Source organism: Embiotoca jacksoni, unplaced genomic scaffold (genome assembly GCF_022577435.1).
Source record: "Embiotoca jacksoni isolate LCO1_2020_lvr unplaced genomic scaffold, fEmbJac1.0.p SCAF_71, whole genome shotgun sequence".
Classification (NCBI taxonomy): domain Eukaryota; kingdom Metazoa; phylum Chordata; class Actinopteri; family Embiotocidae; genus Embiotoca; species Embiotoca jacksoni.
In genome coordinates this window covers 727,274-740,958 of record NW_027185427.1, presented here as the reverse complement: position 1 = coordinate 740,958, position 13,685 = coordinate 727,274, and the positions used below count along the sequence as shown (strand labels likewise).

At 44.4% G+C, this 13,685-nt stretch overlaps 1 protein-coding gene across 1 annotated transcript; it reads left to right on the top strand.

The window, feature by feature from the left end:
- The first annotated feature begins 5,826 nt into the window (after positions 1-5,826).
- Positions 5,827-8,430, top strand: hoxb1a (homeobox B1a). Its single transcript, XM_069177327.1, has 2 exons — positions 5,827-6,670; positions 8,096-8,430. The coding sequence occupies exons 1-2, from the start codon at positions 5,827-5,829 to the stop codon at positions 8,428-8,430; spliced, it is 1,179 nt and encodes a 392-aa protein (XP_069033428.1).
- Positions 8,431-13,685: the final 5,255 nt, after the last annotated feature.

Sequence of the window (13,685 nt, the reverse complement as noted above, 5' to 3'; positions counted from 1 at the left end):
AGAAATTGTTAAAAGTTCGTAACTAATCGCAAAAATAGTGAACAAACAATAATGTTCACTGACAACATATTGTCGTATTTTTGAGGTCCAACTAGTGATGAGTTGTAACCTAAGTGCAGGCACGTGATTTTTGTTTACTCACGTTTATAGCGAGACACTCAGACACTCAGACAGCAACAGAGGACACCTCACTTTTACCTGGTAGAGTATCGTCATCATATAATTACAGCTTGCACTGTGTTTCTGCGGTGATTATAAAGTACAAATGTGATCACAGATCGTTTCCCTGTATATCTTAGCTGGGAAACACACGACACGCATGAAATGAAATGATGCCAAGCAGGCAGTGTGTTCCAGGCCTCAATCATCAAGCTCATTTCTGCCAATATTTGTTCACATCAAGGCCCGAGTGGGGAACACTCAGGACACCTGAACGTACCAGCCACAGCACTACCAGCCAGCAAAGACGAAACAACACTTCCTGGTTCTGGTGGCCTCCTGCCATGTAACTGCACTGCTCATGGCAAGATCAGAACAGTTTCCTAAAGAGAAAGTCTGGAGTGATGTCACAGAACATCCTGAAGCTCAACTGCTTTTAAAAAGTTTCCAAAAGTCAAAGTCAGTAAAGAAGTGTGGTCACTGTGCTTCTTCTTCTTCTTCTTCTTCTTCTTCTTCTTCTTCTTCTTCTTCTTCTTCTTCTTCTTCAAGAAAACAATGACATGCTGGATTACTGATACCATCTTAGTTCATGTCCATTTTTGGACATGAACTTTCTTATGTTTGTCACTGCATCAATTGGCAAATAATTGTAGTTCTAAACAGTATGATTGGAAGAAGGGTTTGCTCAACTGTTGGAAAACACCTTGTTGAAATCAGTATGGTGAGGCTACAACGTGTAGATACTTTCCATAAGTTACCGTACACAACGTAGATACAGTACATATATTTACTTTTTACTTTCTCCCAGACTGAAACACCGGTTGACCTCCTTCTTGGAGCCGGGTGGTCCTGAAGGGCATCGGGTGCGTGTCTCTGTGACAGACAGCAGTATTTAGGGATGAGAGCAGGCTGATCCATCCTGTCTGATGACATCTGAAACACACTGACATCACAGAGACCTGAGAGGAGCTGTCACATGATCATCACACGTGGAGATCTGAGCATGTACCTGGCTGTAATACATAGATGGACTTGTTTACATTTCCTACAGTATCCATGATGCATTCGTCCGATTGGAGGCTAAACATCTGTAAAATGTGAAAAACATTATTGGTGAGGTGGGACAACATGTGACAACCAACCAGAAGACCTCCTCGTCCGCCTGCATTGCCTCAAGCCGCAAACAAACAGAAAAAGTCCGGAACACTTGCAGTAGTATGTCTGACCACACGGACCGGCATGTCATTTAATTTCATTAGCAGATTTATTCATTTTAATCTGACGATGTTAGAACTCAATGAAGGAAATTCTTTAAGAAGACACGTGCCGACACGTTCGCTCTCTCTTTCTCCATCAGCTGAAATGTGTGTAAATGTTATTAATAAAAGCTGTTAGGTGTCTGCAGCAGTGGCTCAGGTTTCACACTTAATGTGACGACGTCAGCGCTCTGCTCTCTTTTCTTCACTCTGTCAGAGACTCTCACTCCCTCTCTGCTGTATCGTCTTTCAGGATTTTCAGAAGACCCCTCAAATCACACACACGCACACACACACACACACACACACACACACACACACACACACACACACACACACACACACACACACACACACACACACACACTCTGTTCCAGGAGTACTTGGTGTCCCTTCCTGACTTGTCTTACAGGACTTCCAGAAGCAAACGTCCTTGTCCAATCAGATTGCTGCATTTCTCTTGACCAATGAGTAAGCTGACAGTTGCAGGTTCAAAGTGTTGTCTCTGCTTTATAATCAAACTTCTCCAGTGATCCAGATCCAGGACTACATGGACATCCCATCCCAAACGGTAACAGATAGTCTAAGGTGGTTGTGGGTGGAGCTGAGCTGATTCTCAAATTCCACAACCGACCAGAGACAAGACAGAACCTGGAGGTCGCGACCCCATGGAGATCCTGGAAACTGCAAGAGCATCATCAGAGAAACAGTGACAAGAGTTACATCATTTTCTCATACTTTTGTTTCTAGTTTTGACAGCCGGTACACCGACCACGCAACCCAGTATCACGGGAAACAGACGTGAGAAACGTGACATGCTTTGAGCTGTCTAGGCCTGAAAGTTACACATTTTGTAAGCATGAAACTTACATGTATGTAAATGTCACGTGATGAAGGATCATGTGACTGAGGTTCCGCAGCAGAGCTATTAAGACCAAATACAAATAACTTATTTTTGGTCGTTTACTAATCTCAATAGGGTGACCAGGTGTCCCACTTTACGGGGGAATGCACTGGTCTTGGGTCCCACATATTGTAACGAGGTCCCGTATTTTTATTGGCTCTAGTTTTCAAAAGTTAAAACGGCAGGAAAGACCATTTTTATAAAATCTCGAAATGCAGCTACAACAGCGACATCACCGCTGAAACCCAGAGATAATTGCCAGATAGATGAGGAAACAGTAGTTGAAGTAACTTGCGTTTTCCACACTGCAGCACGACCAAGCAAACAGGTGCTGACTGTGGTTGGAAGCAAAAAGTTTCATTTTCCTGTAAATCACATGGTTCACAGCATGCAGTCGGTTTTATTTTGGTCCACTACAGGAAAACGTGTAACGGTCCGACAGACAGAACCAAGCGCAGATATCTCAGGTTTGTTGTAGTAGACGGGTGTCTCTATTTATTTTCAATAGTATCTAAATCCACATGTTATTTGTGACTCCTCTGAATTGATGGTCCAGCAATCACTATTTTACAGAACCAGTCCTTAACTGAGATAGAAAAGAAAGGAGCCTTTAATTTGAAAGAGTAGACTTGTGTTTCTTCTTTAATTTGAGCCTGCAGGAGGAGACCCAGAGGACACACACACACACACACACACACACACACACACACACACACACACACACACACACACACACACTCAACTAATCAGTTAAGTTGTTGTTATAAATTATCAAAGACATTTTCTCAGAAGGCCTTTTTTCCCACTTAGTTTGATTTTTGGATCCTTTTTAAAGACAGTTTTTTTTTTCAATAAATTTGATTTGCACGTAATTAAAGATCATCAGCTGTTTACGAATCAATTGATAGTTTTAGTCCCGTTCTGACTCATTTTTGATGCAAAGATGTCCAACTGTTCAGGGTTCCTCTTTTCTTTGTTCTCTTCGATAGTAAACTGAATATTTGTAGATCTTTGTCTGTTGAGCTTTAGGAAATCGTGTCGGCCATATTGAACTATTTCCAGGTGATGTTTTTGGCTGATTGATGTCTTATGAATGAACGAATTTCAGATGTCCAGCAAAATTCCGTACAAGTAATCCAGCTCCTTTAAGCAATTTGAATACGAAGATCTGATCACTCTGATCAATCCTTTGATTGATGTGTGATCTTTTATGATCACATGCAAACACTCAAACTTCCCCAAACAGATAATAAATAAGCTGAATTAATATATGAATGTAAAAACATACAGACATGGAGACGCAGTTGAGTTTGACCCTTTAACCTTTGTCTCTCCTGTAGTCTCCCCACCGACCAGACAGCAGTGTGGGCGTCTTTTAATCTCCTTCTTGTCCCGCTCTTCCTTGCTAACTTCCTGCCCACTCAGTCTGCCTCTCTCTCCTTTCACCCCCTCACTGATGATTAACCTCCCTCCTTGTTGCTCGCCCACGCCGCTCGTCCTGATTTTTGTCCCAGCGTTGGAACGGCAGTGCGTCTGCTGTCAGCTCCTTCACAGAGACTCCGGAGGGGAGAAATTGATGATGGGTTCATTGGAGGCAGTTATAATGGAGAGTAATGAGTCCGGACTGTGAAACACACACTTGAAAAGCAAACATTTGATACACACATTTGACCTTTTTTACCAGAAAAAGTGACAGAAAAAGACCAAAAAGAATAAACGAGAAAGGGATGGTTTTAAAAATGTCTTCATCCTGAAACATGTGAACAAAGAAAGTTAATATAAAATATCCACATAGACTTTCTTTAAATAATTACCGCCTGTGCACAGTTGCAGGTTTCTGTTTTACACACACTCACAGGAAATATACTGTGTTGTCGTCCCGGCTTCCTGTCCTGCTGGACCAGCCGGGTTTGGCCAACCAGAAGGCCTCCTGTCTGCCTTAACTTAATTTCTGTAACAGATCAGCTCATTTATTCAATTAGCACACACTCGTACACGTGCACCCACATGTGCACGCGCACGAGGGCCCATCAGAAATCTATGGCTTCCCAATCCAATTCTTGAAAAGTAAACTGACTCCCAAAAGTCCCCTGCGATGGGGCCGTCTGATCGATAGGAACCTCTCGGTCCACGCAAAGATTTCCTCGTCCTGCCGAGAGGACGTGCAAAGAGGAGATAAAGTCCAGTCAATGATGTTTAAAGTGGCGATGGTTGTTCGTGAAGGAGGGACGCGGTTAAAAAGGGCTGATTTCAGCACAAACGTCTGTGGGAGATCTTTTATTTATATTATCTGTCCGGTGAGTGCACCGTCTGCAGGTCAGATAAATAATGTGAAGTCCAGGTTAAAACCACTGATTCAAACACTACTTATTATGTAACCCACAGACCACAGGGCACTGTTTGTCCCACTGCTGCCAGCAGCAGTATATGACTGCAGGATTCAGAGACATGATGTGTGAATATCAAGGTGTCCTGTAGCAGCAGAGGGCTGCGAGTACAGTTGTAGTTACAGGAACATTAGCAGCCGTTTTACTTGTGTGTGTCGGAGCAGTTTGCAGGAGGAGCTCGAGAAGCTTCTCAGCTCCTCTTTTCTTCTGGCCTCTCTCTTTGCTCTGACAGATTCGTGCTGATATCAGATTGATGGGCCGCTTTGATTGAAGTCTCTTTGTCGCGCTAATGTCACGGCGAGTGATGGATGAGGCGCGTGCGCCAACTCAATCGCGCCCGCGCGCAAACTCCACTCCCGATCCGAAACGAACCCATTCCCTCCTCCTGCACACACACGCACGCACGCACGCACACACAGGCTCCCTCGCTCCCGAGACCAGCTGACAAACTTCTGGCCTCCGGTCACCAGGCGACGAGCCACATGACCCGCAGCAGAGGTAAGAAAAGAAGTGACACGGAAGGGAGAGGGGGAGAGAGATGGGAGAGAGGAAATCAGAGTATTTGAAGGAAAAAGGAGTGGAGGAGGACGGAGTGTAACCTGTGTGGAGGTGAAGAGGTGATTCGACTCTTTTCTGTCTTCTCGCGTTGTTTCCACTGTCACCGATGAGCCGTTGGAAGCCACAGGTCGAGCTCTTGACAGTTTAAGGCCTTTTTTCACGCACACACACGCACCGACACACATCACAGCAGAGCACATGATTCATGTGTTTTACGGAGCCTCCACTTTCTCCTCCTCCACACTGTGTCTTCTCTTTTTTCTTTTTTTCTTTAGCTTTGTTGACATTTTAGATTTAAGAGTTTTTCAATTTTTTTGTTGTTGCAAATTCTGAATTTTATTTTGGAGGTTTTTGCTTCCTTTTTCTTGTGATTGTTTTGGCTCAACAGAGAGAGAGAGAGAGAGAGAGAGAGCATCTTTCGTCTTACTTTTGGAAACACTAAAATGGAATTTTTCGATTTTGATTTTTAACTAATTTCTTTGAATTTCCTCGGTGAGCTCCTGTGTCCTGCTGATAATTAGCCTAGAAACTGTCGTCAGTCCCACGGTGCCTCGAGGTCTGCATGGACAACATGAACTCCTTTGTGGAATACTCCATATGTAACCGACCGGGAACCGGCGCGTATCCTGCGCCTAAATCTGGATACCACCATCACCACTTGCATCACCATCTCCCTCTGGATCAGCCACAGGGATTTCCGGTGGCCTTCCACACCGGCTCCCCTGCTGCTGTTAACGGGACGAGGAGTGAGAGCAGCGCCGGGGGAGCGAGTTACACCGCAGATGGAAGGATGTACGGGGGCACCGGAACGGACTCAGGCAGCGGAGGAGCGCACGGCTCCACAGCAGCGAGCCAGCATCATCAGCAACATCCTCATCATCATCACGAGCAACAGCAGACTCAGCATATGCACAGCGGCTACCACCATCACTCTCACCATCATCAGAACCAAAGCTCACAGAGCGGAATATTGTCTCCTTATAATAACGGAAACGGTGGGAATCCCGGGGCCTATGCAGGCCCGGCGTGCGCCACAAACACCGAGTATGTCCCCGCGACGGGCCCTTCCAGCTCCGTCCACCCGCAGTATTTCATGGAGGAGTCTGTGGCCTCCACCTACTATCATCAATCAACGTTCCCAAGTTCGGCCCCTACCGTGGGCCCCAGCTACGGAGCCCTTGCCGGGGCCTACTGCGGGCCTCAGGGCGCCCTTGTCGGATCACAGTACCCACAACAGATCGGCGGGGGTCTGGACGCAGCGGGTTACCTTGGGTTTCCACACGGGTCAGGCTACGGGGAGCTGCCGGTGTCCCAGGACCGAGAGAGGGGGGAGGAGGACGGGCAGCAGCCCGGCCAGGGACAGACCTTCGACTGGATGAAGGTGAAGAGGAATCCACCGAAGACAGGTAAGGGAGGGCTGGGGGAGATTGTTTGTTTGATGACAGTTAATTATTATCAAGAGTTAGAGCCTGCAGAACATTCAAATGTTCAGATTAGAAATAGAGAAGAGCTTTTTGTTTCTGATAAAGGCCCGTTCAACATTTATACCGCCTAAAACAGGCTGCAGCCAACAAACCTCACAGAAGCAGGAGCCCGTTTTCAGGTTGGTAGTCGGAATGAGTGAACTGCAGAGTCGCTTTAACGGACAGGGAATGAAATCCGCTTTGAAGGGTTGAAATTTAAAAGTAAAATTATTTTCAGTGTTTTCGGTCAGGCTTTTCTCATGTGAAGATTATTGTACTTCTTTCTCTTCTTTCTCTTTTCACTCAGGTTTGAATCTTTTCACTGTAAATCGAGAGAGAATTAAGAAATAAAAACAAGACAACACAAAATGTTGAAGTGAGCATCTGTGCATTTTTAATGTGGCGTACCATCATCCAGACAGAATTTCTTTTAATGTTTCTTTTGTGAGAAAGGCATTAGAAAGTCTTAATAAACACATCAGTTTTAATTTTAACATAGAAAAAGAAGGTTGTTCTTTTAAAACGACGTTATTATCCAAATAAAACGAAAACGTTTCAAATATGGATGAAATGTCATTTTACACAAACGATTAAATAAATGTTAACAATCTGAATGTAAACACTTTTTTCTTAGTATTTGAATCGGTGTTGTTTCTGCTGCTTTCACATGATAAATGTCACAATTCCCTTAAACGGAAAATAAAAGGGCTGTGCTTTGTGTTGGTTGGACTGAGTCAGTGTGCAGTCATATCAGAGGGGCCTGGACTGGGATCGCTCTCTGCTAATGGATATAGCAGACGGGTTATTTCTCCGTGGGAAGTCTGTCCTGCTCTGTTATCTTTAAAGCACCCCTCTCCCCCCCTTCACACACACACACACACACACACACACACACACACACACACACACACACACACACACACACACACACACACACACACACACACACACACCATCCCTCCATGTGTTTGTCTGCAACCTCGTCTTTTATCGCCTCTTTTGTTTTTTTTCCATCTTATCGACTTTGTGATACAAAACCTCTTATTTTCTCTAAAATTCTCCTCCTTTGTGTTGGTGTGGAGATAACTTTAGTCCAGACAGACCTGAAAATAATCTGCCAGAGCACATTCAAATAGCCTAATTAGTAAATAAGAGGCTAATTATTAAAAAAAAAAGAAAAAAAAAAAGAAGACAGATGGCATAACAAGCACAAAACCAGAGAACAAAGGAAGCTGAAGGTGATGAAGAGTGCTGCATTGTTATTTATACAGGCGACACGTTGCTCTTCCGTGTATGAATATATAAGCCCTCTTCTCTTTATTTGTTCATTAAAGTCATGTCTCGCGGCTCCTCTGTCTCCCTCCACAGTCAAAGTGTCGGACTTCGGCCTCGCGGGCGCCCACAACAACGCCATGCGCACCAACTTCAGTACGCGGCAGCTGACGGAGCTGGAGAAGGAGTTCCACTTCAGCAAGTACCTGACGCGGGCGCGGCGCGTGGAGATCGCAGCCACGCTCGAGCTCAACGAGACGCAGGTGAAGATCTGGTTCCAGAATAGACGCATGAAGCAGAAGAAGCGCGAGAGGGAGGGCGCCTCCACCACCTCGCGCTCCTCCTCCGGTACCGGCAACAAGGAGCTGGAGGACACCGACCCCTCCTCCACGTCCACGTCTCCAGACGCGTCCCCGAGCTCGGAGACGTAGTGTGGCTGTGGGACGTTTTCGGTGACCTCTCCTATTTCATAAATACTGCATCTGAAAGGAAACTTCTTTAATTAACAGCTTCTCTGATTGTCCACTGGTTCCTACATGTCCCAGAATTCCTTCCGGCAGCTCACACGGTGTCTCAAACTGTGTACCTTGTTAGACAGAATTTGGTGCACCACATGTAGTGTGTGAATGTGGACATGTGGGTAGTGCTGTCTCAAACCACACACTTCTGTTCTGCACTGAACAGAAATAACCGTAACACCTGAACGCATCACATGCCAACATATCTGTAGCTTTGATTCGTTAATTTCCCTCTGTTTAACACACAATAAACACACTTATTCTACCGTCCAGCGGGAGGATGGTGCTACTTAGTGTGCGGACGTCCACAACTTGTATTTATATGGTGCTGCGTTGAAGAACAGCTGCAGTTTGAAAACAGGCCGGTGGTTCTTCCCTTTCTGCCCTGCAGCCATGATGGAGACTGTTGAGGCTGAAAAGTTTCTCACTCAGTTTGTGGACCGGTTTGAGTTCATCATCCAGTTACCCACAGTGCACTGCATGTTTCCATAGTGACAGAACAGAGAGTGTTAGTATGCAAATTGAGACACAGCCTCAGACTTTCTGCATTCCCACGTGTAGTTGGAGAAAAGAGTTTCTGTCACTCCGTGTTTTAATCCAACTTTCTGTCGGTGTCAACATGAACAATCAGCTGTTTCTGACAGGAAGTAAAAAGGAGATTTTCTTCAAATACGTGAACCACACGCACTGCAGCTGCATCCCACACGTTTAACTCAAGACGCGCTGCACTGATGTAGTGACAGATAAACGGGACCAACCTGAGTAAAAACATGCTGGATGCACAATGAATGACATTAATATAGAAATAACAGCAATGAACCATTTCTTCAAAAACAAAACAACACATTCCTGCATAGTTTAATGCAGTGGTTTCCATACAGGGGTTCAAGGCACCACACAGGGTCCAGAGGTTGGTCTGAAGGGTCACAATATAATTAAAGAAATATAAAAAAGAAAAACATATTTCTGTCAAAATGTTGGAGACGAAATGTTGGAAAATAAAGAAGCAGTCTGACAACTGTCTTCAAGCCTTTAACAATGATTCCTACAGCTCCTGATGTAGGATGATGATGATGATGATGATGATGATGATGATGATGATGATGATGATAGGATGCACTTTGGCATCTATATGAAGTCTGAATTTCAGGGTTAGTCTGACATTCAGGTGGATTTCCTGCTGATATTTTCTTAATTTTCTTTCACAGCGTTTCACTTTAGAAAACAAAAAAATGTAAATATGTTTCTGTCATAATTTCTACTTTTTAAAAAGCCCATCACATAGACTCGGATCATTATGATGACACTGAAACTCACCAGAGAGCCTTTATGACTGATGTACTGTGAACGAACTAACTCGGGGAAACACAATCATACGACGTAAGAACTGTGAATCTGAGCAGCCTGACGACAAAAACACACATTTTAATTGCTGTTTTATTGAATATGTTTGTGTTAATGTTTGGATGTTGTAAGAGTAGTTTTGTGTGAATGCTGCTTCCCTCGCTGCACTCCGTGACTACAGGGTAACGTTTTCGGACAAAGTGCTCCAAAACATGGCCTTCAGGTGTTATGGATGTTGATGCTGTGACTCCGTTACAGTCTGAGTTACACGATTATGCTTTTCGAAATTTTTGCTAGACTCAGGTTCATTTCAAGTTTGTGTGTGATTTAAACTACTGAACTGAGGAGGAGGAGGGTATTTTACTGCCTGGCTCTCCCCCCTGAGAATAAATTATTGGATGCACTGTATTTTATTGATGCGGATGATGGGATGGTGTCTCCGGGGCACTTTGAGGGACGCTGACGTTCCTCTACGTGGATGATGTACTTCTAAATATGACTGAATTTGACTTCTGCCGATTGAATAATGTTCGGACACTCGTTCAGTCTGGATGTGAAACTGAAACATCACTCAGGAGTAAATATCTGCATGCAGCCTGAAGACTAATGATGATGTGATGACTGTTTTTTTTTTTGTTTTTTTTTTACAATAATGTATTGATTTGAAATGAGAGCAGGCTGACTGAGTTTTATTAGTTCTGCTGCCTTAAAGACTCCCAATCATGTTGCTGTCTGACTGTTTTCTACTTTAAACTACCTCAATTAAACATTCTTCTGTCAATCCACTGAAGAAGTGATTTTTTTCTCCTGTAACTGACTATGAAATGTGTATTATATGAGAGAAAGTATTTCATTCTTGAGTTGAAGACTTAAAAAAATAAGCCTAATTTTGGTGTCTTGTGCAAACATCACTATTTTTTGCAATATTAAAGCTATTTCAGAAACAAAAGTAAGAAACCAAATCATGCTATAAAGCAGGCTTTTAGCAGCTGAGTTGAGTCTGGATCACAGACTGGATATAAAAGAGTTCGTAGCTTCAGGTCTGTAAAATGGTTCCGATACTGAAGTGTCTTCAGCTGCAATACCAGCGAGTGCCACTAGAGGTCGGCTCCAAAAAGCCTCCGGCTCCATAGACTCCCATTCAACTTCTCTCATCAAATCCAAAGTGAATAAAATGTGTCCATCAGTTATCTCGGTGTTGTTAGCTAAAGTCACTCCTTCTTATTAGTTTTCTGGAGGTCCATCTGAAAATAATCCCTCATTCATTAGAAAAGAAGATTCAAGAAGACCTGTTTTTGGGGGCGTGTCTGTTTGATTGACAGGCCTGTGGTGCAGTCAGGTTAAAGCTATCGGTGGGCAGGACGTAGTATCATCATGGTTTCCAATCAGATCGGTCAGATCTACACTTACCTCCTCCCCTCCAACTCGTCCAAATATGGTCACTTCCTGCTCCAAGCCGCTCCGAACTAGTAAAGATGGTGACGGACAGAATCAGAACTGGAGGCTTCATAAACCAACGATGACGTCCCTAATAGTTGATGACATCACTGATGGTTGATGACATCACTGATGGTTAATGCTTGCTCTGGACCGTCAAACGGTTTGTGCTTATTTGTGCCTATTTTTTTTCTAATAGCCAACAAATCCCATGTCGGGCCCGTCACATTCACAGGGCTGCATGGCCACTGAATGACCCCCCCCCCCCCCCCCCCCCCCCCCCGCCCTTCCTCCCGCCCCTCCAACATCACCACCATACACACAGGCAGGGCTGCAGGGAGGAATGTAACCGGGCTGTCCGGGTGGCTCGCCAACCTGTCGACCTCTGGAGAGCCTCTAAACATGTAAACACACTCCTCCTCCTCCTCCTCCTGCTCATCTTCATCTCCTTCTTCTTTCTGCCGGTCCAAAGGTGCTTGGGTGGCAAGCTCAGTCGTCACCTCATCACACACACACACACACACACACACACACACACACACACACACACACACATACACACACACACACACACACACACACAGCTGTTTTCTGGTTGAGTCTTGTAATTGACTAAATGAGTTAAACTACTTTTATTTTTAAGTGTTGTGAGCAGGACAACAAAAAAAGAATACCTTTGTTGTCATGGTTACAGTAATAAGGTTATGGTTGAAATTGTTTTGTCGACCTTTCCGTCATCCCACCCTCCTCCCAGCGTGGGTTGTAACAACCTCGCTTCACCTCAGCCGTGGTTTCCTTTAATAATTACGGTGGATACGATCTCAGCTGGTCTGCTTTCACCGAGGTGCAGCACAGGTGATGGTTTCCCGCTCTGCCGCTCGGCCCCCTCGCTCTCTATCGTTCACCCCGTGGCTTCCACGTGGGTCTCATGAGGCACACAAACTCTGCTGCTGCCACCCGGGCCTCTCATCGCAGACCTTCCCTGGTGAAGGGTAAAAATCACGATTCACCAGCTCACACACACCTCACCAGACAGTTACATGTTTTAAAAGCATTAAACTTACACACATGTAAATGCCACGTGACAAAGCATCATGTGACCAAGGTACCTCAGATGGTAATCAAATGCTGACAGTTAAACATGACTCTTCCTGAACTGAACCTCAGTGTTTTCTTACAGTTGCATGTGCATGTTGTCACTGGGTGTAAAATGTTCTGCATCCTCCATCTTAATGTTCTTAATGTTCGGTATTTATGAACGCCTGATTGTCGTGCAGTCTGCCGGTGCTCGGACTCGTGAAGCGCTGAAGGTGGTTAACCTGGCAAAGCAGGACACAGAGGACGGAGGAGTGTTTCAGGAGGACGAAGGGACAGACCGAGAAACAGAGACATGGAGACACGCAGACAGGGAGACGGAGACACGGAGACGGAGAAAGAGAGGAGATTCTTTCAGAGTGACCTCATCCAGTCTGACCCCCAACTTCTGTTTTCCTTCCCATAACTCATCTCAAGTTCAACACGGCCCTGTCTGCCTCCGTGTGTGTGTGTGTGTGTGTGTGTGTGAGTGTGTGTGTGTGTGTGTGTGTGTGTGTGTGTGTGTGTGTGTGTGTGTGTGTGTGTGTGCAGAAGAGGGGGGGTATGTGTGGTTGTGCCTGCATGTGCTCTCATCTATTTGATTGAGACTCTGAACTCTTCAACTGCAACCACACTACTTTATCTTTCCCTGCTCATTGTGGGGGCACACACACACACACACACACACACACACACACACACACACACACACACACACACACACACACACACACACACACACACACACACACACACACATACATACATACAGTACTTGGCTGGTCAAGACAAATATGTTGAGGCTCTGTAAAGTGCAGACCTCTACTGGGCCCGTGTGTGTGTGTGTGTGTGTGTGTGTGTGTGTGTGTGTGTGTGTGTGTGTGTGTGTGTGTGTGTGTTACTGATTGGAGGCAGATGGTGGCGATTTGTATTCGTACCAGACATCATATCATCGTATCATGTTTGTGTTGAAAGTTGAACTGATCAGGTGATGACTACAAGCTATAATAATCATAATGATAATAATAATCAATATTTAAGTCATATCTCTGTAACATGGGAAAGTCACCAGTTTGAATAGTGTTCACATTCATTTATAATAAGTTTTGTTTTGTATCAGTGATTTTTAATCCTTCACTGATCACGTCATGTAAAGAAGTGAACCAGTTCACCTGGTTTAAAATGTATTGAGCCTTATAGTTATAATATAATAATAATAATAATAATAATAATAATAATAATAATAATAATAATAATAATAATAATAATGATAATAATAATAATAATATAATGCTGTATTATGGCTGTCACAA